The sequence below is a fragment of the Aphelocoma coerulescens genome (assembly GCF_041296385.1).
Source record: "Aphelocoma coerulescens isolate FSJ_1873_10779 chromosome Z unlocalized genomic scaffold, UR_Acoe_1.0 ChrZ, whole genome shotgun sequence".
NCBI classification, from domain to species: Eukaryota; Metazoa; Chordata; class Aves; order Passeriformes; family Corvidae; genus Aphelocoma; species Aphelocoma coerulescens.
The window spans coordinates 71,442,184-71,465,302 of NW_027184085.1; the positions used below are offsets into that span (position 1 = coordinate 71,442,184).

Sequence of the window (23,119 nt, forward strand, 5' to 3'; positions counted from 1 at the left end):
TATGTGGTGGTGTTTTATTTATACAGAGATGTATGGGGGTGCCTTTCCATCAGAGTGGCAGCCACGTTTACTCTCAGCTGCGGCCATCAGCAGCAACTTCATCTCCTGCTAAACTGAGGCAGGGGGGGTGGCACCTTGATGTCTTGACCTCTTTCCAGTTTCTTCTCGCAGTCGACGAGGTAATTGACCCCATCAATGACAATCTGGACTAGCTCCACCTACAACAACAAGAAAATTGTAGTAACAGGTTTTGCTCATCTGTCAATAGAAGAGTGGGAAGTTGGCTTGTGCTGTCACAAAAGCAGGCAAAGCTGTAAGTGAGGAGCATCACAGACATCACACCCCCTCTGGCACAGGGTTCTGCGAAGCCACAGTAATTCCCTTCTCCTGTTTGCCCTGAGCTTGGACCAGCAGCAGCAGAAACTTTCAAGTAGGTCCCTGAAGTTATCTCCACCAAACTGCTCCCTCAGGAACAAACCAACCAGGTGACAGTCCCTATGTAAAGTGTTCAGGCAGAAGCTGAGAGACCTGTTTCAAATATGCCCCCCAAAAGGGTGCAGGGTGCTCCCCCAGGTGTTGCTGAGCAGCGATGCCTGGCACAGAGCATTCCCCACACTGCACGAGGGTGAGAACACAGAGCAGCTGTGCTGTGAGTGCTCAGCACAGCCAGGCAGTGCTTGATGAAGCACTAAAGTTCTCACTGTGTCTCCCCAGCTCCCAAGCCCAAAACACGCCATGCGTGCAGGAACATTTGTGTGAGCACAGAGACATGGAAATGAATTGGGAGGGATGCTGGTGCAAGGAGAGCAAGAAGGAGTCTTTCTGCCCTGGTTCACACCAGCCCTGAATGCTGCTGGAGGCACAGGGTGGGTGTCCTTGACGTGGCTGGGACTGGGAGGATGGCAGAACTGCCAGGGACATTTTCAGTGCCTGAGAAAGCTCATCGGAGCACAGCTGTGTCCTTCCCCTGCAGACAGCCATGGTCCTGCTGGGATGGTCCCTCAGCTGTAGGAGCACCCTGCCCGTCCTGCCAGGCTGTGCTGAGGCTTCTGCCAGGCCCAGCACACACAGCTCTGGACTCATGCTGGCTCTGCAGCACCCAGCACTCCTTCGTTCCCAGCTCTTGAGTGACACTGCCATGGGTGGGATTCGCTCCAGGCCCGGAGCAGCACCAAAATTTGTAATTCTGTATGGCGGGGGGGTGCTGGTGTCTTCATAACCTGCTTCAAAATTGCTGGAGAATACAAGGGGCCTTGTCCCCAGCAGACAGGTGATATGTGAGGACCACACACCCTGTGGCACTGTGAGCCAGCAAGATAAAGCTGATACTTCTGAATCTCCATGAAATGGTTCATTAGCAACCTTAAATGACTGGCTTGTTAAAACCAAGTGCGAAGACTGAATCCCATTGTCTCTTTATTGTGACAGTTGCTGATTTTCAAGGGATTTGTGTTTACTATAAAGCATCTCCGTGGCTTAGCAGTTTATTTCGTTGTTCTTTACAGACCAGCTGTGTTGGGAATTCAGAGGTCTGAATTTGCAGTCTCCATAAGAAAACAAATTTCTTATTAAGTTTGCATTGACCAGTAACTGAAACAGCAAAAATGCAAACAGTTTTATCTTGCACCTTTGGGAACATAATTCGGTTCTGCAAACACATTTACCACATAATGGAATTTATTTAATTATTTACTGAATAAAATTTATCTTATAATAAAACTTTTCTTATCCCCTATGTCTTCTCTTATTTAGATTTCAAAATCTCCAGGGTAGGGCCTGTGTCTTTTTTGTTGCCTTAGTCCTTTGGATCCTTGCTGTAGGAGGCATCACTGACTTCAGTGGAAGTCTTTATATAAGCAAAAATTTGTAGGCTTAGGCTGTCTGTCAGTAGGGCTTAATTAATCATGCCGTGTAATCCTCTTTTATTATTGTTACTTTAATATAAAGCACACATGATGATGTGTCAGGTATTAATAGATGTCTTTTTCACAGGCTGTTTTGGCAAATAAAACAGCTTAATAGTATTTCACTCTTACTTATTTTGTTCCCTGTTACTTACTTCATTCTAGATCCCAAGGAACACAGGTGCCTGCATCAAACTTCAATATTTAAAGTGTCCAGACCTCTGTCTGTGGCTGTGGGGCATTCAAAGGCACATCTGGATCACAAAGCACAGGACACCTGGCTGAGTTCCAGTGGCAGATGAGCCAGGAAGGGAAGGCACTGTGGGCTGGGTTAATTTTGCTGTCACCAGGTGCATTATCCCAGGGTTATATTTCTATTATGAAAAACTACCAAGAATCAGGCTGGCCCCAGGTCTTGGGCTGCAACACCAGGGCCAGACTGCATCCACATCCAAACTGCCACAGCCTCGGCGTTTGACTGTGAGAGGAGGAGGCTGCAGCTCCTGGGCATGGCTGTTTCTCCACCATCCTCATTAGCCTTGCCCTTAGGAGCTGCCCTGCCTTATAAAGTAGTTGAACACAAAGCTGGAATGAGGTGTGGGACCCGGGCTCCCAGGAGGGCAGCAGCAGCTCCAGGCTGCAGGGTCATTTCCACACTCTGGCACAACAAATGTTCCTTCTCACTGAAATGGCACTGCAGCACATGTCTGAGGGGAACCCATCTCTCTGCAGTCTGTGCCCTACAGGGGAGGCTCAGGACTGACTATGAAATCTTTGCCCTCATTTAATTCTAACTGTGATTTAAACCCAGCTCTCTTGTGTCCTCTGCTGAGAGGCACCCAGGACATGTGGAAATGGCCCCAGCTCCTCAGTTACTGCAGAGTGGAAGCCTTGTGCTGCTGTGCAGCCGTGGAGGAAGTGTGTGACTCGGTAGTGAAAGGAACATGACACCCTACACCACGTCTTGCTTTAGTGCCTGATACCCTGCGTGGGTTAGGACTCCATGCCTGCTTCCTTGCAGCACCTGCATGCTCTCATGGAGATCCTCAGCACATTTGTTCAGGGTTGGGTTTTTTCACTGCCATAACAGGAGTATTCATCAAGCATTTCATGCATGTTAACAGTTTTTCTTTCAGTGAGCATTTCCACTGGGCCAGATTCACTGTGAATAAAAACTGCTGTGGATCCACTGAGGTCAGCAGAGGGAAACTGACCCCTGTCTGTACAGATCTCAGCTAAAAAGCAAGGGGAAAACACAGAAAACCCCCTAAAAAGATCAGTTTACCTCTGAGCGACCGATGCGGTCCAGGTTGGAGATGTCGTAGACGTCGGCCACAGCCGCCGTGTCCACCCCGCCGGTGCCACGCTTCTGCAGGCGCAGGTTCTCCAGGATTTTGGAAAACCGGGGGTCCTGTCAGGAGAAACAGCTTTGAGCTTACTGCCTTTCACTGTGTGTATGGTATATATGACAGGCAGACGTGCAGAGTTTTCTCACTGCTTCGATCACAGCACATCTTTGTGGCTTCCTGTGAAGCAGATGGATTTCCATAACAAATACAGCAATTTGCAGAATTAAACCGTGCTCGTTTAGCTGTGCGCTACCCCAGGACCTTGCTACACACATCACATTAACATGCAGTTGCCTAAGCTGTCATTTTTCATCTGTTCCCTTACACACCCGGGGAGGTGACTTTTGCCACGTTTCAGCGCCGTGCGTACCTTGCTGAGCCTGGGCAGCTTGACGTGGACTCCGGCGCGCAGCCCCGTGCCCAGGTTGGAGGGACAGGTCAGCACGTACCCGAGGCGCTCGTTCCACATGAACTCCCAGCCCCGCTCCTTGATCAGCCTTTCCACCTGGGGTGGCCAGACAGAAACAAAACAGAAAGGGCAGCATATACAAGTGTCCTATTTTAAGATACCGGTGGAGTGGCAGGAATTTACACCTGGGTGCGGTGTGGTCTAGGTGTGATACAAATGTTTGCAGACATCAGGTACCAGAAGGATTTCTTCACCATCTTCTCATGACCACTATCTTTCAGACTCTTTGTCACTTCATCACAAAACTCCCTCTTGCGTTGTTTCTGTAAAGCCTTGGCCCATGGAGCCACATCCTCGCTTCAGAGTTGTGGCTTTTGCCATTTGTTTCTAACTCGGTAATTTTGAAGCAAGTTTGCAACGTAGGACCCCAAAGGACTCAAGCACTACGAAGCAAACAGAAGGAGCTGAACCTGAGTCTTGTGTAGTTTTCTAGCTGATGTCATGACTCCTTGAAGGGGACTCCTGGCCTCTAAATGCCACGCTTCCATTATAAGCAGACAACACAGCTTGTAGATAAGACGTCTCATCAGTAGGTCTCTGACCAAAATTAACAGGAGAGTGAAATAATTATCGTCAGGAAAATCACAAGGGTCTATTGCCCTTTGAATAACCTGCTACTCTGTTCTCTCATCTATGCTTCCCAGACTTGCTTGTGCAAACCCAATACAATTTCAGTTCAGTTCTTGTCTCCCCCTGAGGAGAGCTGAATACATAAACCAGATGCCCACAGGACTACAAATGTAGCTGAATACTTCAGGTCTGCAGAAGGATACAGAATAAATGACTCTCCTAAGATCACTTCTGTATCTTGTGAGGATAACACAACTGGTGGTGGGAAACTAGATCTGATTTGCTGCCCCAGGTGCCTGCTGTGGTCACAGCTCCCAAAGCTGCTCCAGCACTTTCCGTGTCCACGTCCACAGGTTGACATGAGCTCAGCTCAGCAGCAGAGGCAAAGCTGGCAACAACACCTGGGAGCTGTGTCACCTGTGCACTGCTCAGTCTCACAGGTATGCCTGGAAACCCACCCTGAAAACTCTCAGTAACCACCCTGATGCCAATGGATCATAAGTCAGATGACTGTTTTTCTGTGCCTCAAAGCCCAGTGCAAACCATAACCCTAACCCAAACCATTCCAGGGTTCCTTGACATTACCTGTGGGGCACAGTAAAGTTCTCTTTCTCCCGTAAACCAACTTTTTTTGTGCCAGAGCAGGTCAGAGGGCTGCACTGGGCCCAGACCCAACCTGGGTGATACCTGGACTGTCTGGGCAAAACTGTTTTAAACCACACCCTGTCTCAGGAAGCCTTTCTTTGTTAACATTGTGATTAGCTAGACCAACATAAAATCCAGGAGCCCTAGCGATCAGTTCTTAGTATTTTAATCACAAACCCCCATATCTCCCCAAAATAGTGAGTGCTAGCCCCTGAGACCTGTGCACAACCTCAGCAGACTGCACTCTGCTCCCAGCCTCAGGAATGAGAACCAGGAGGATGGGCCAAATAAAGGTCTTCATTCAAGCAATTCAAACAATCCAAATGAAATGCTTCATTTATTAATTCCCACAGTCTGCAGGCACAAAATGGCAAAAAAATGTAGTATATTTATTTATTTTTCCCTACAACTCAGCTTGCAATCTGCCTGTGTTTCCTGCTTTAGCTGTGTTAATGTGGGTTGTTGTGTGGACTGATGTGACTTCATTTCATTGCTCCCGGAGATGTCAGCTCAGTGTGAAGCACAGTAAGCAGGGGTGACAGCAGTGAACAAATGGGAATAATAAACTCATTGAGACAGTACCTCTTTTAATCCACGGCAGAATCTTTCGAAGACACGTTTCATGTTGCCACCCTTCTCCATGGAGATCACCCTGGTGTGGTCCTCTTCATTAATCCAAATGAGAAATGTCTTCTCATTGTTGTGCCTAGTCAAGAGGGGAGAAAAAAAAAAAATCTTTAAAAAGGTAAGCCCTGAGAAATAATTCTCAGCATCCTCAGTTTTACCACAGTCTCTCTGAGCACTAGAGGTGTTAAACATGTCATAATAAAACTGGTGTCTCCAGTGAGGGATTGGAGCTGATTCCACCACTGGGTCCCTCATGCCTGTGGCATTACAAGGTCTCTTGGGCACAGTGTGAGGAAAGTTTTCTGGTCACATCATCCCGCTGTGGTGCTAGGCAAGGAAAACGTGTGGTCCTCCATCAGGAAGCCACAGCCAAGGGAGAAGCCAAGCTCTGCACCCTCTGTCCCCAGGGAAGGGTTCTGTTGCTTTTGGAAAACCCAAACACTTACATGCTGCCAAGTAAAGTGTGCTCACAGTTTTGTTCTCCCCTATCTCAAACCCCAGTGCCCACTGTGTCCCTGGCAGCACTGGCTGTCTGCATCCCTCAAGGGATGTGTCTGGGACCCCTCAGTAACCCTGCTGTGTCAGTAAGGACAGAACCCCTGAAAACCCACTCCTGCTTCAAACAGACAGTCAGGGCTGGCTTTGTGAAGTGCTGGGTCACTTTTCCTGGCTTTGTCTCCTCTTGGCCAATCTCCTACTGCTGCCTTCCTACAGCACAAAGAAGGTGATTGATGGGATCAGACTCATTTGTGCCAACAGTGAAATATCACCAGGTTTAAGACACATGAAAGTGAAATTTCAATATCACTGAGAGCCTGACTTTCAGCTGGTCTTTTACTGCATCTCCTTTTTCTTTTTGCAGTTGGAGCTGGACCGTGCAATGCTGAGCAGGTGTAAACATCCTGTGCCCTGACATTGGGGTCAGGCAAGGTCCAGTCACCTCCTCCTCAGTCACATACAAATGCTGAGGGAGGGTTTTATAAATAGTCTGAGTTTGGCCTAACTCACCTCCCTCTTTCAGTTATACAAGTGTTCCCACTGCTTTCAGGACCTTGCATTTAAATTGTGCCATTGCTGATGGTGCTGTGGGGGAAATGGTTCTGCAGCCCATAACAAGGACAGGATCTAAATCATCAAAAGCAAAATGATTTCCAGAATGTGCACAATTTTTGACAACATGTTTTTGCAAGAGAAAGGAAGCTTTTCAAGAAGTAGCTTACAGAAGTACGTTCCAATCACACTAATTTTTTTTTGCAGTTTGCCTGATATTTCACATGTAAAAGAAGCCAAAACCTAGGCCTATTTTATTCAGGAGATCCCTGGATTGTAATATGCTGTTCGTACTTCTGTTTGTTTGTAGAGGCAATGAATGAGGAACAAAGGTCCCTCAAGCTTTATCCTTTTCCTCAGACTTAGATGGGGACCAAACAATCTGCACCTTGTTGAATCTAATAGGAAGCTTGTTGAAATGAAAAAATCCTCACAGTTTTCCAGCAGGTCACTGGGTTTCCTAAGCGATCAGGTTTCACACTAGGTGATTCCTCAGAATCCTTTTTGCCTGTTGTTTTAGCATTAAAGCACCTGGCAATGCCTACCAGTGCAGCAGGATGGATGCAGATGCTGTGCACTGCACAGCTGCCCCCTCCTCTCCTGCTGGTTTGGGCACTCATCTCAGAGCTTGTTACCCCTTTATCTCCACAGAAAATATTGTATTTGGGCCCAAAGGATGTCAAGTGAGGTGTGACTGTAAGAACAGACCTAGAACAAAGCAGGAAATTCAACTTCCCTGTCTCCTTTTCACCCAGCTCATTTGGAAGGAAAAGGTTGCTTTCAGCCCTGGGAATTAAAACATTTTTCTTTTTAAAGCAAACTGGACATACTGCGAGTGTGGGACCAGAATGGCTGCAGGGTTAGGACAAGCAAGGAGGTTGGTAAGACAATCTTTAAGCAGGACACAGGACTCTGCAGATCTCACAACATACCAGATTCCTCTGGCGTCCGGCCAGTCACGTGCCATCCCAGCACATGTTAGCAAAGGGGACACTGGCTTGTCAAAGAGAAAGTGATCCTGGGCACCAAAACGGGGCCAAAGGGAGACAGACAGACAGAGAGGGAGAGAAAACAAAACAGAATTCCAGTTTATCCAGGAAGCAGTGTAATGCTGTCCAATACATTTTTTGTGAAGGCAGTGGAAGCACAAGCAAATCACACCGTACAGCCTGGGAACCTGGTCCCTCTGCCTGGAAACTAAAAGCTCTTTACCCAGGGGATTTTCATAAGTCTTGCAGAGTCTCACTGATATGTTCTGCCAAAAACATTTTTCTAATGTAAGGAGGGATGGGAGGTGGGGCCTAAATCCATGTGGACACACCAAAGGGTGTTCTTGAGGACCTGGCTCCAGATCTTCTCTGCATTCAGACATATTTCAGTGTAGGAGAAGACAATGAGTTCTTAAAGATTAAAAAATATAATAATAAAAAATGAAAATATACTGAAAATATGCTTCTCCAGCATGGAGATTTAGATATTTATTCTGAGCATGAGCTCAAGGCAGGAATTAAATCAGTGCTAATCTCAACCTTTTGAAATCACAGGCTTGGTCTGTTCCTTAACAGAGCTGCTATTTGTGACTTAATAAATGTAGCACTTGCTGTGCCACCAACTTGCCCCATGCCTGTTAGTTTAGATTTTTAAAAATTAATTGGTTTGGGGTTTTTTTTTCCCCTTAAGACAATAATTATTTTATTATTGATTTTCGTGTGTATGCTAAAAAACTGTTAGTTCTTAATTCCTTGAACACTGCTATATTGAATGTTGGGGTTTTTTTTGCTGGGAGTGTTGTTGGTTTTATTTTTTTTTTTAAACCTAGGGCTTAAGTAAAAATATTGAGGCAATCTATCCAGAGAGCATATGACGTGGTAGACACATTCATGTGCTTTACTTCATTTTTCCTTTAATGAAGAATGCAATAATTATTATTATATTCTTCATTTCACTTAGGTTTTCATCTTTGAATGCTTTGTAATGGACACAGTGGAGCCAGAACTCCAGCCATGCAGGAAGAAAAGGTATAGAGTTCTCTTTGTTCTTCAAAGGGACACAAAATTTCCCTCCTCAGCTTGCTCCACTTGACACTTTGCTTGAAAGAAAAATTCTCATTTTAGCAAGAAAAGAGCTATTAGTTTTTCTCATGAGCATATGGCCCAAATCTGCAAAATGCCTTCTGTGCTGAATGCAATTCAAGTAGCACTGATTTATCTCACTGAAATAAACTTTGATCTTACTGAGCTCAAATGGTGCCTTTTGAAAGCTGGCAGAAAGCCTGATCCCGCAGAGGTGCAAGGTCCTGAAGTACTGGAGGGGGTGAGCAGTGTTGTGAGGTAAGGAATGAATCTCAGGTTACAACACCAGTGTCTGATTTCTATAACTTTGCATTTTCAACTACGAAACCAAACCAAACAAGATAAAATGCTCTGAAGCCTGTTCCACCACCCACAGGATTTAGCCTTAAACCATGAAGGAGTTACATTTTCCATACTCCTATTTCAGTCTGTGCTTTCTGAGGGGCTGTCTCCTGCTGAAAAGAAAACCTGCAATAGGTCATCAACATCTTGTCAATAAACATATTCCCAAGGACATTCAATTTAAAAAGTTCCTGATCTTACACAAATTCTTAACTCCTGGTTAATCCCGACTGTGACACCTAGTTCCAGGGTTATAAATAGTTACATTACTTCATCAGCTCCCCTTTGGTTGATGTTATGGAATAATGTGCCAGGAATATAGCTAAGAGGGTACAGCCATTCCTTTGGATATTTAAAATGCACATTCAAGCTTTGTTTGATGTGTCACATGCTGTGACAAAATCCATGATGAAAATCCTTGTGTTTCCATCTGTGTGACAATGAAAACTCTCGTTATGGGCCTGATGCTTCAATTCCTTAAACACAACGACAGGACTGGGAGAAGGTCACCTGGGTGCAATTGGCTACAGCCACTTTTGGGAAATTAGAATTAGCGTAGTTTTCACTAATGAAATTACAGCCAAATTTTGGGGAATTAGAATTAGTGTCATTTTGATGTCAAGCAATCATAGGCAAAGCCCCCCACCCCCACAGTATGGAATACAAATACCATGTAATGCCTATCTCAGTGTAATAGTTTTAGTTAGAATGGTTATTACTATAGAAAGAATCAATCTTTGCTCAAGGAAATGACCAAGGAAAGGTCCTGAATTTACCTCGATACTTGTCCAAAGAGGTGACAGCAGCCATGTGTGTTTGCTTTGACACAGGTCTCGCTCTCTGGAATATAAATCCACGCTTCAGACCTGCACAGTGATGTCCTTAACAGAAATACAGACCCTGGGCGGTTTGCTGTCCCATTAAAGACACCGGCAGGCCATTAAGTACCGGTTAATTGTGTGGTTATCCTGCTCGGCTCTGCAGGGAAGCGTGTGCCCCCGAGGAAGGTGACGATTAAGCAAAAGGCGAGGCGGCGAAGGCGCTGCGGGCGCGGAGCGGGACTTACATCGATCAGCTGCTGCTGCTCGCGCTCGGTCATGCTGGTCAGGCTGTAGTACTTGCCGGACAGGTCCCCCCGCAGGCCGGACAGCGCGGTGACCACGACGTTCTCGACCTCCCTGCGCTCGGCGCGGGTGCAGGCGGGCGGCAGGCTGAGCCCGCGGATGCTGCGCCCGGTGCGCACCCGGGACGAGAGCACGTAGCGCTCATCAAACTGGCCGTGGGTGATCTGCGGGGACACAGGGGCAGTGCCCGCCCAGAGCGGCCCTCAGTCCGCCCCCAAAACCCAAATCCCGTCGTGCACAAAGAGGGGCTTCTCTCTGCCCGGGCCTGGCATCCGCTCAGGACAGCGGGAGCCCTTCAAGAGCTTCGGGCGCCAGGAGTTGTTTTCAGGACCAACACCTTTCTCTGGCTGAACGAACATGTTGGAGCGACCAGCTGGTCCTGCATGGTCCCCAAATGTGGAGTCCACATGGCTTTTGGAAAATAGGGATATGGGCAGAGGCAGAGGGCCAGGTAAGGAAATCCTTTGGAAGAGGGAAGCTCAAAATGAGCACAGCGTAGCTGAACTATGAAGGAAATACGGAGCTGCACATAAAGTTTGACCCTATGTGTGTGAGGGTACTGGATTCAACTCCTGCTTTCATTTCATGCCTTAGACCCATGTTAATCTGAGGAATTCCAGCCCAAGGAATTCCTCCACACCAGAGCATGAGTGGCTTAACTGGAAGCCCAGCTGAAATGTCTCTATACAAACACACCATAGCATGGGCAATAAGCTGGAGGGGTCAGATGTGCCACCTCACTGGCATCATGGGAATGTGGAGGGACACTCCTGTGACTTGGAGTGGAAGGATACAGGCTTCCTGGGAAGGCAGGCAGGGGAGATGGAGAGGGTGTCCTCCTTTAAAGCAGTGACCAGCTGGAGTGCAAAATCACTAACTGGACTGTGGGAGAGCAGACCTCAGCCTCTCCAGGGATCTGCTTGGCCAAGCAGCATGGGGTAAATCCCTGGAGGGAACAGGGGCCCAAGGAGCTGGGTAATATTCATGGATCAACCCCTCCAAGCTCAGGAGTGATGCATCCCAACAAAGAGGACACCAGGAAAAAACATCAGGATGCCTCTGTAGATGATCAAGGACCTCCTGAACAAGCTCAGATGCAAACAGGAAATCTAAAGAGGGTGGAAGCAAGGACAGGCATCTTGGGAGGAGTACAGAGAAGCTGGGGCTGCCCCTGGATCCCTGGAAGTGTCCAAGGCCAGGTTGGACGGGGCTAGGAGCACCCTGGGATAGTGGGAGGTGTCCCTGCCCATGGCAGGGGGTGGGAATGAGATGGGCTTTAGGATCCCCTACAGCCCAGACCATTTTCTGATGATTCTGTGTTCTCTAAGCTCATGAACAGACCCAGGTGCCCAGTGAGGCTGTGTCCCAAATGCTTGGTACAGCTGGCACTTATTCCCTGCTGAGAACAAGGGCTGCAGCTGACAGGGCCATGACTGGCATCCCATTTTCCTTAAACATAAAATTGGGTCTTCACAGTTTGATCTAGAAAAGTAAAAGTACTGTTGCATACAGCATCATCATTGGAATAAGCAGCTCAGAGCCTTTCTTGTCGCATTGTTTTGTTTCAGTCCTACCTTGGATGCATCCAGGTCCGTGTGATGCCTCATTGTCCGTGGATCGTAGCCATTATGTCTTGCTTTAATGACAGGGTCAAAAATCTCAGCAAACACCTGCAGAGTCAAGAGAACATAGAGAGAGTCTGCAGCATCACAGGAACGTGTCCTCGCAGCAGCTCCAGACAGAAGGCCCTATCTGCAGCTACCATAGACAGGGACTGAACAGCCAGGCTGGGGTTTGGGGTGTATTGCCAACCAGAACACACTCCAGAGCCCCCCCAGCCACTTGCCTCTAGGTTCTAGGTCATGCAGGAAGACCCTGAGTCTTCCCTGCCATGGGAAGAGTCCTGGTTAGAGCCACTTGGCTCAGCTGTGCCCACAGCAAGCCCCAGCACAGCTCCCTGCCGGGGAGCAGCAGTGGCACACCTGGACAGGCACACCAAACCCAGGAGCTGAGAGTCTGGAGCGGCAGATATCCAGCCCAGGCTCACTGGGACACTGTGGGGAGGCTGCACAGGAACAGGCACCACTGCAGGTGGCTGAGGGAAGCAGACCACAGGGATCAATAACAATAAGGACTTTCTTCTGTTTTCCTCTTCTCATTGCAGAGCTAAATGAACTGTCCACCCTAATGCTGTTTGCCTTCAGTTTTCCTCATGATCCAAGGGCTGTGGCTTAGTGATGTCTGGCACTGCCCAGAAGATATGTCTGCTTTGCTTCTGCCTCTGCTGATTCACAATGTGATTTCCACATCACGTTCATTTTGTGTGTCTCAGAGCTGGATAGTTTTTCCATAAATTAGGTTTAGTCATAGGAAGGAGGGCAGCTGCTGGAGGCAGGTAGCAGCTGCTGCCAAGGGGGTACATTTTATTACCTTCAGCTGCAGCAGAGGGGGCACCTATAGTAATACCACATGTCCCTGCTTCTCCTAATGCGCAAAAGGAGGGAAAACACCAGCCTGCCCCCAGTGTACCCTCTGGGACACAATTTGTCTTGGGAACATGCTCCGTTCTGGGAATCTGTCTTCATCTAACAGGAACAGCACCACGAGCACAGACCCAGCCAGTCCTGTGGACTCCTCTTACCTCGTAGGACTCTTCGTCCCCAGCCACCATGCCCACCGTCTTGATGAAGGGGTGGCCGGGGTTGTCCACCCCAGTCTGGATGCACTGGTCCAGGGTGTACCCGTTGGGGGTCATCTTGTCCCTGAGGCGGGAGTAGATGCCCGGCGTCAGGCACTCGGCCATGCAGTTGTTGTGCTTGCGCAGGTCGGGGTAGTCAGCACTGCAGAGAGAGGAACCTGAGGCATTACTGTGTCCCCTGGACAGTGACCTGGATGGTTTGTGAAGCTAAAAGTGTAATTATTCCTGGTTTATATGCTGCATGGAATTTTAGGAAGGAAGGAAGGCTCTGGTGCTGAATGGGCCCCACATTGCACCGTGCTTTGTGCTGCTTGGGGCCATCAGGGAAGTGGGGCCTGGCGAGATCTGAAAGGGCACTGAGCCCCACTGAGACATCTGAGTCAGGTAGGAAAGAGCCTCAGCATCTAATTGTTCTGCTAGACAGACATGTAAGTTTAGATGAAGAAGCGCTCTTTGTTTGCAGCCTGGGTGCTCTCGCAGCTTCATGGACATCAGAGGGATTGTCTGACCTGCCAGCTGGGCAGTGCTTCTTGTAAAATACAGGGTTTGGTTTAATGGCATTGTTATCTGCAGAAAGCTGCTGGGTGTATGAAGCCAGGGGAAATAAAGACATTAGGCTTTAGCAAGGGGTCTTTGCAACTCTTGTCAGTCCTCAGCTACCTTGTACTGGTAGTGATTTGCTTTATGCACAACTCTGGTATTTCTCTAAGAATATATTTTAGCTAGCATACTAAAAATTACTTAATTAATAAAATTAAAAGATGTCAGATCCCTATCCACGTTAGTTTTGGCAAGTCTGGCCAGCAAAGTCAATCTACATAGAAAAAGCCCTGTAATTACTTTCTAACCATCAGCCTGCCAGTTTGTAACAGAATTAGGAGTATTTCCAGTACAGCAGTAATACAGGAGATTATTACTGCTTGCACGGTGAAAATACTTTCACATTTCCCAGTGGCAGAGTCCATACAATCAGCAGGTCGAGTCGCTGGACCTGCAAAGCTGTTGGTCACTGATGAGTTAAATATAATGATACACTACTAAACTTGAGGCATATCTTAGGCTTCTTGTTGTTCAGCAGAGTTGGTTTGGGTTGGTTTGGGGGTTTTTTTGAGTGTTGCTATTATCCACATCCCTTGCAGGCCATTACTGGTGCTGCCCAGAACTGGAGATGTTGGCGAAGGTGCTGTGTTCGGTGCCACACAGCCCAACGATGGCACACACGGGGACTGTGCTGCTCAGATGGGGTCAGCTCCCTCCCCACCCTGCCCCTGCTGCCTCCTTACCTGGGCGGGAAGAGCTTCCTCTTCTCCTGCACAGCAGCACTGACGTTGTGCTGGCCCAGCAGGTAGCCCGTGGCCAGCACCCCCGTGCCCGCGGCGGCGAACAGCGCGGGGGCCGCGCGCCCGGCCAGGAGACGGCAGAAGGTGCCAGCCATTCTCTCTGCAAGGAGCACAGCCAGGGTCAGCACCAGCACTGCAGCAACACCCCCAGCTCACCCCCAGAACAGGACATTCTTCCCCATCAGTAGCTCGTGCTCGTCTGGTGTGTTCAGGGAAATGTGGGGATTTACGGTGCGGTGTGTAGCGTGTGTTCGTCCTGTTTTGTTCTGCTGGGGTCTAAGTCTGAGCAAGAAAATGGCATCTTCTGTGGGAGTCTGAAAGAGGCAATGCACGTTTTTTTCTTACAAGAATCAGATTTGGATTAGTATTGTTGGTGACATACAGCTCCTGACGAAGTAAAGGACAATTCTATGAACCTAAACTCCAGTTTGTGACATTGACAGATGCTTTTTCTTAAAACTGGACTCTGGTAAATTACCTTTGTGAGATGAGCATGGAAGATTTACAGAAAAACATGCCATTTCTTTGAGGATCTGCTGTTTCTTTTGTTTTACCAAAAGTTTTCTGAAGTGTGATTTTTTTATGCAATCTCTTCACCATTCTTTTGGAGGTTATACAGAACTCCTCAAAACATTTGATTTTATTTTTAGTGAGCAAAGAGTTCTAATTCCCAATAATTTTCTTGTAGGTCTGGGTTAGTTAGGACCAAACCCTTTACTTCTTTGTCTTTTTCCCCCTTGTCCAAAGACAGATGCATCTCTATCTTCTCACTTGGTAACAACTTCTTCGGTGCTTGCATGTTTTTATGTTGCAAACCAGTGTCTTCTTTCTATGTCACATCTGTGAGCTGAGGAACACGATGTGTTCCAAGTTTGGAGTCATTTGTTTCATGTCCTCTGTTGTGCTTCAGCAATTTTTTACTGGAATCTTTTCATTCTGTCTCCTCCATATGTTTGAAACACAATATCCAGTTAATATAACACCACTTCCAGAGAAAGGTGCTGGCTGTTTGACAGAAATTTCAGTATTTTTTCACTGAAAGATTCTCCCATAATGCACTAATTCATTTAGGTGAGCTGCAGGACAGGCTCTTGTGACTGCAACAGGAATCCTCCCTCCCAAAATGCAGTACGAGTGTGTTTGACTATAAATAAAAATCAGATAAGAGGTTTCTGATGGAGATTTTTCTGATGGTTTCTTTTCTGTGTGTTTAGCAGATGGTTGTTGTGCCTTTTCACAGTATAGCACCCTCATCCTACACTCTGGAAATATTTCCTTATGACTAATCTCCACAGAACTATTGTTGTTATACCTAAATGTCTGTGAAACACCATGTGTATTTTCCCAACAGCTCTGTGTATTTATAGTTCTGTTTCACCATTGCAAGGAATTGGCTGGCAGTCAAAAGCCTGTCCTGAAAACTATCAGCCATATCACAATCCCACTGCAGATGATGATATTATGACAAACAACCCCAGGCACTCATCAGCACCTCCACCACCGTGGATTTTTTGGGAGCTTCTGAACCCTGTGTGGCTTTAAGGGACAAATACGGTCTGTACATCTGATTAAATGAGAGGAAGCACGTGCAGGGTGTGTTTAGGAAGAAGCGAGGCTCAGCAGTGTAACCATGACCTGTCAGGAATCCCAGAGCAGTGGCTCCGAGGGCTCTGTGTGTGCCCAGCCCCTGGGTGAGGCGCGTTCTCTGCTCCCCTGTCCCAGGTCTGCTGAGCTGCCCCGGGCACGGGGTGCAAACAGAAACCAGAACCCGTGAGCAGAAAGGGAAATGAAGCACCTGGGAAAAGAAAGAGATGAACCCTGGGGAAAGGGCCCAGTCGGGAAAGGCAAAGAGACCTTCTTGGTGCCTCAGGGCATCCAGGCTTTGTGCCATGGTTGGTGCTGTGGCTTTGCTGCTGAGTGAGCCTGAGAACCCCTCCTCACCCTTATTTCTGCCTGTCTGTGCCTGGATGTGCCTTGCTGGGCTTTGATCCCCAAAGCAGGGCCAGCTTTATCATGTGCCAGGCCACAAGTGTTTTCCCTGTGGGCAGTGTTCTCTGCAGCTGGCTGCAGGCTCATCCCAGCACGGTCTGGCATTGCTGGATCTCAGGAAAGGTTTCCTTGACCCTCAGGCAGGCTCTGCTTTACCTGACAGACACTTCTCTGGCAGCTCCTAGAAGCCTCTCACACTGGAGACGCCACAGACTGTGCAGGTTGTCTACCTAAAAAAAATATGAGCCATTGTAAGACAGGAGGTTTTTTCCCTCTTTTAAAAAAAATATGGTGCTTAACTACACATCTCTTCCTACAATGGAAGGTACAACCTTCTGACTGGAGCATGGAATTGCCATCAGTTGTGACCATCAAATGCAAAGGGTCTAAGGGAACATGAAAGTTGGAATGCCTTAAGAGAAGACAAACAGCGTCTGGAGAGCTGTGGAAAGTGAGCGTAATCCTTTCCATCCAAGTGCTGTGACTCCTGACTAAGTCACAGCTTTGGCCACATGGGTGGGCTCTAGTCCTGGGTATGAATGTCCTGCAGCACAGGCAGTGCAACCGAAGTAGCACAAAAAGACTGCTCACAAACCAGGTGTACAACCTTAGCAAAGAAAGTTTTTACTTAATGAGGGCCAAAAACCGTTAAGGAATTTTATTGGACAGGAAACAATGTCATTTGAGGGTTTTTTTCCATATTTTGCCTTTCAAAAGATAACATGATTTTTAAGTAATGCATTGCTTCAAAACAAACCTTTTAAAAGATTCATCTGGAAAGCGTCTGAATGCAATGGCCTCAGACTAAGAAAAGATCCTCATCAAAGCTTTTTGTCAAGTCTGACCTCAAATCATTAATATATTCAGCTCTTTTTCCTCCACAGAAATTGTCAGCCTGCCACTACAGGAGGTTTGCACCACCATTACCTCTGATTAAAGGAGTTTGTTTTTCCTTGGAGCACTTTAGAATTACTGTGCTGTGATTCAGGTTTTGCCATAGACCATCTCTAAGCCTCCACTGCAAGGATTTCACTTTCATCAGGGTAATGTAACCACTGCACAGCCTAAAAACTGAAAGTGCAGGTTTTTCTTTTGCAGGAGTTCCCTGAGTGTCTTCCCCTGTGCTCATGACAGAAAATCCATTTTCTCGGGAGTGTCTGTGGTGCTGCCATAGTGCAGCTGGGAAGGGGAAAGAACACTGTTCCAAGATCAGAAGAGTTTTTGAGGGTATCAGTTTTAACCCTTGGGAAGGAATTGAGTGTTTGCCTGAGCTGACCAGGTGTGCTGGGAACACCTCCCTTAGGAAGGCATGGGTTTTGTGCTCAAAACCATTTAGAGACAGTATGAAAAAAGAGAAGATAAATACATTCTAAGGATTAATCAACCTGAGGTTAAAAATCTCACCAAAACAACCCAAACTCTTATTCCTGCATGTCTGTTCAGTTTGAATAAATGGCCTTTGTTACTACTTTTAACAGCTCGTTGCAGAAATTTCTACCCATTATTTGTTCCCCATGCACCTCCTTAATAACTTAATAACTCGCTCTTTTTTTTTTTTTTTTTTTTTTTTTTTTTTTTTTTTTGTAGATGCCTCTACAGCTTTTCATGACATTTCAAACTTACAGATCATGTTCTGTCTCTGCCCTGAGGTCTTTCCCTTTCGTTTGGTGCTCAGCAGCCTCACAACCCCAGCGGGGGCTCTGAGCCCAGAGCAGAGCCTCTCTCCGCTGAGCACCCGAGTGTCCGGGGACCAGAGCAGCCCTGGGCCACACCGTGGTCACTGCAGGCCACTGCTGGCCCCGGGGAGCCACACAGCCCCTGAGACCAGGGGACTCCTCACTCAGCAGGGCAGTACTGCCAGCACAGACACAGAAACCCCTGAGCCAGATTCTGTCATGGGGTTGTCTGCAACCCTTTCAGTCCCATCTTTTTTTTTTATTTTACTGTTACTTTCGTTTTCCCTTTACACTGGAAAGCTTCCTCATGAGCGAAGGAGTTTTCTCCTCTGCTGGGGCATTCTGAAGGCACTGACGAAATATTCTTAAAGGGGTGTTGATTCTGATTTATCAATTTCTTCTTAAATGTTTATGTGTGGTAAGTGGTTCATTAATTGCACTGACCTTCCACAAGTTTCGAGTTCTTTCAGTCCACCACTGCTACATGAGAATTCGGGCTTTATTTTAGTCAGGATTAGATGCATCTAATCTTAAACTGATTTTTACTGTGTCATTTGTCCAAGAGAGGTCTGATTTCTATGTGGTTAGACACGACACCTTTTTTGGGGTACAAACCTTAAAGATTTCATTTTTTAGATTTTTAACAAGACTCTTAGGATTCCTGGCACGAGACCTCAAGCACGTGTCACTCAGACAATGCTCCGTAGCAATAGAAGTCTTTTTCCCCAGTGTAATGGGTAAGCACACTACGAGGCAGCTTCTTGGTGAACAATGTAACGATGCAGATATTTTGGCCCATTGTGTAAGGAACGCTCAGAGATGTGACCCAAACTGAGCTGTGGCAGTGGCAGTCAGGGCTGAGCTGCTCTGCTGTCACCCACAGCCTGTGTGTCCTCCTGCCCTGTGCAGGTGGCACAGCCCCAGCAGTGCCCACAGCTCTCTGCTGGGGGTGGAGGGTCTGGTTTCGTGTCCCAGCCCACGTTCAGCCCCAGGTGTGTCTCCTACAGGGGATTCCACCTGTAGGCAAGGGATGGGTTTCTGTTTTTCTCTTATTAGTCAAGGTCACTGCAAGGCATTTTTGGGTATTTGAGCTTCACAAAATGCTTTCATGGCTGGCCTTGTACATTTTCCCGTTTTATCTCAGTCTGCTCGTGCTCGGAACAGCTGCCTCGTAACACTGGCCAGGATGGCTTTGTACACCACCAGGATGGCAGGTGGCCCCAGGCCAGGGAGTGGAGCACAGCTCGGTGCCTTGGGACTGGCCTTTGTCACTGGCACCAACTCCTGTCCGGTTTTACCCCCAAGGTCATCTGTGCTTGTGGCTCTCAGAGAGGGCACAAACGCTGCTGTACAGGGGGGAGCACACAGCAAGTGTCTCATAAACAACTGCCCTGCACCAGGTTCCTCCCATAATTAGCAACTTTGGTTAATCCCACAGGAATCCTCCTGTGGGGCCATGTCTGCAGGGGCCGGAGTACATCTGCAGCACTGACTCAGAGTAACAGACAGTACAGCAGGTGACCTCCAGTGTCTGCAAAACCAAGGGCTCCTCATTCCACACTCCTCATTTTCACCCCCTTGGCACCATAAAGGGTGAGCCAGTGCAGGATCAAACCAGCCTTGCCTTTCCCAGTGCAGGATTCCCATATGCCATGGCCAGTGAATCAGCACAAGCATCCAAGGTCACAGCCGTAGAGGTCACAGCCCTTCTTGCTCTGCTCTGCCCCAGGACGTGCTCAGCTACCTGAAACCAGCCTTCAGGACACCAGTGTCCTCCCAGCAGCATATCCTGGGCTTTAAACTGCATTTTCTTATCTGTATCACCTGCCATGCACAAAAAATGGAGACAAAGGCCAGCACCAAGGTTTAAATGAAGTCACTACAGCAAATCTGGTGCTGGCTGAAGAACAGCCCAAAGGATTGTAGGTGTCACTGGTGGAGGGGCACTTTGTAACCACAGCTTGAACCCCAGGAATCTGACAACTTCACAACTACTTCTACTATTAAGAAAAAAAAAGTTAAAAATGCTTTTCCTGTTAATTCTTCACTTTCTTGACTTCTTCTAAAGAGGAAGTTTCCAGCTCCATCTTTCTCTGCGTGCATTCTAACACAGGTATTGGTTATCCAGTATTTCACACTTGCCCAGAGGGAAGGAAGGTGTAAGGGTTACAGTGACATTTCTAGAAATAGCAGTAGATTAGATATTTGAGCCATGTCATGGGTGGTATTAATTGCAGCCCCATGTGATCCTGAGTGACATTTTGGAGGAATGGCACAGTCACAGCTAAAGTTCACACGGGCTCAGCCCCACAGGGAATGTGTGCACACGTCTTACCCCGCAAAGCTCTTTAGCCACAGGATCCCTGCGCTGAGCTGGGCCCTCACGTGGTGCAGGGACACGGAGCCTGGCCTTTTATACTTGAGAGGTAATTCCTCTAAGCCATCCTTAGCTCGAGCTAAAGCCTACAGAGGGCAGTGGAAACTTTTCCCCACCTGTCCATGGATGGTTCTGGAGCCTCAGAAACATCTGCAGCGACTGCCATGAGTCACTGCTTGCCTCAGAGGCCATTTTTAGACACCCAGAAATCAGTTTACATCACTCTTGGTTTGCGGCATCACTCTACAGCTCAGAGAATAAGACACACGTTAAAACATCCAACCTCATAAAGCAATATAGGTGATTTTTTCCAGTTTCATTGCTCACCCTGAGCATCACTCAAACCCTTTTGACTCATCTGGGTTTTGAGATGCAGTCTCCAAAGCGCAGAAACAGCACCAAGTGCAGACATCGTTCTGACAGTGGCTTAATCACAGCGTGGAACATCTCCACCAAAAACACCAAACACATTTCAGTTTCTTCCTGCTTGTAATTCCAGAGGAGAGTGAATGGTTATAAAAACTTATTAATTTGGGAAAAAAAAAAAGAATAAAATTCCAAACTATGAACCTGTGACCAGATTCGTATGAGTAGAGAAGACACGGTAACTCTTCACAGATCAGAGAACAACCCCTTGGTACCACCATGACCTTTTGGTTTCTGTCAGCTGAAGGTCTTGCTGGTCAGACCCGACCAGGTGAGACCCAGACGCCCAAATTCTCCTGCCAAAGCCCAGTCAAGGTGCAGGCACCGCTCACCCTTCTGAGCCAATCTGGTGCCATTTTGCAGTATAAACCTCTCATCTTCGCAGTGCAGAGAGCTACAATCAAAATCACAAAAAACTCATGTAATTAGAGACATTTTCTCTGAACTTGTTACACATCTGCAAAGAGTCTATCTTCCTCTAACTAAAATTGTTACTTAAGGGTCAGCATTAAGGTCTGGGCTTTATGATCCTAGTGATCTTTTCCAATATTAATAATCCCGTGATTCCATGATTTGAAGCAGCTGCACAGTGGGGGCTGGCACAAACTTTCCTGCACCAAGTACTTACACAAGTCAAGAAATTTAACCAAATTAACACCACATCCTGTGGTGCTTTGAATTTGTTTTTAATAACCCTTGCATTTGAAATGCTATGGTTTGAGGCTAGAAAAGCAATATATGTGTAGTTACCTTGGAGCTGGAGGTAGGGACGTCCTGCTGCCTGCAGCGAGCCCAGAGTGTAAAGGGAGCAGGAGGCTGGGCACTGACAGGAGCCCAGGTAATTTGAGACGGGCAAAAGGAGGTGAGGGAAACGAAAATAATTGCTGCAGGGGCCAATCCTGCCCTGCTGGGTTACGTGAGTGGCATTTGCCTGCACAAGGGTGCCCTTGAGGGCATCCGCAGGATGTGGCAGCAGCATCATCTCTCACACACCTCTGGAGCGCAGAGTGCTCACGTCAGCACTGGCTGGGCAGAGGGACACGGGCAGAGAGAGCCTGGTCCTTGCCCAAGGACTCATTTAGGAACAGCCAGAAGAGAAAGGTCAGCCCTGCCTGCCTGAACAGCTCCAGAGAGACACCAGCGCAGGGCAATGCCACAATTCCACCCGCACACATCCCAGGTGGAAACGGGTCAGGGCAGGGAATGGGAGCAGGATGAGCTGAGATCACAGAGGGGGATTTGGGCTTTTATTCCTCCCCTTTACTTTTTAATTCACAAGATTAATTCTTGACTGTTTGTAAGGCAGAGGGGCGCAGAAACATGAAATGTAAAAGGAGGCCTCTGAAGCCTCTCATCTAGAATTACTATTATTATATTACTATATTGCACTTAGAAGTGATGTATCTCTATAGCTACATAGCAGAAAATTACAGTAAGAAATAACACTCGATGGTTTGGGAAGCATGAAAGAATAATCAATTTCATTCACCTGGCTCTGCTCCCACCAGAGCTGAACATGTGTCAAGGCTGGCAGTGGAGCACAGAGGCCAGCACTGTGCAGCTTTTAACAATCTAACACTTACAAAGTCCTGCTCCCTTTGTACATTCCATACTCTTTTAATTTTACAAAGCAATTTCCTGAACCCACATTTCAGATTTTTGAAACTTTACAAAACATAGACATCTCTCCCCCAAACTGTTGTGGCTTGTTTGGACTAATGAGAACCCTGCACACCCACCATAATTAAAACCAAAACAGCCATTCCAGATCAATGCATCTGGAAACAGCCCCTTAACCACACCAGTTTTTTATCAACCCAACACTGTGCTCCTGGTGTTGATAGAGAAAAAAAACAAACAACTGTGGATCTCTTGAGGTAACGTGAGCAAGGAAATACAGGCACAGCAAATCCATGGCTTGTGGTGGAGGCACATGTCTAATTTTACATTTTTTACCCTTTTGTCATAAAGGCCTTGGACAGACCAGGACTTCACCTGGAAGCAGGTGATGCCATGAAGTGCCTGGCTGGGTTATGCAGAGGTTCAAGTAATTGCCAGCTGAGAGCCTGGGAGAACAGAAGATGCAAACAAACCCCAGACTGTGAATTTACAGCACAAACACCTGGAGAACACTGTTAGCAAATTCCCTAATGACTTCTGAAGAATATATCATTAATACTTAAAAATGGTTCAGCTTTACTACTGTTCTGTGGTCTATTTTGTGAGAAACTCAGGTGCTGAAACAGTTGGGATGCCAAGGATCATCCATAAATAATGCCCCATTTTCATCTCTAACACAATTGTTTAACAACTAAAATGCTGTGGTGGTTTCAGTGCTCGTGCTGGGGAGGCAGCAGTAGCTGAGTGTTAATTCAGTTGCAGTTCCTATTAATGCCATCTGCCCATGCACAGAGTCCAGCAGCTGGAGTTTGTCCTGGGAGCTGCTGGACAGGGGAGTTTC

General features: G+C 47.3%; 1 protein-coding gene across 1 annotated transcript; it reads right to left on the reverse strand.

Annotated features, from left to right (window-relative positions):
• CKMT2 (creatine kinase, mitochondrial 2) lies at positions 1-21,513 on the reverse strand. Its single transcript, XM_069000820.1, has 11 exons — positions 21,409-21,513; positions 16,336-16,409; positions 14,134-14,290; positions 12,794-12,992; positions 11,727-11,822; positions 10,095-10,316; positions 7,547-7,632; positions 5,520-5,643; positions 3,624-3,758; positions 3,190-3,315; positions 1-218 (listed from the first exon to the last, which is right to left on the reverse strand). The coding sequence occupies exons 3-11, from the start codon at positions 14,283-14,285 to the stop codon at positions 99-101; spliced, it is 1,260 nt and encodes a 419-aa protein (XP_068856921.1). The 5' UTR covers positions 14,286-14,290; positions 16,336-16,409; positions 21,409-21,513; the 3' UTR covers positions 1-98.
• Positions 21,514-23,119: the final 1,606 nt, after the last annotated feature.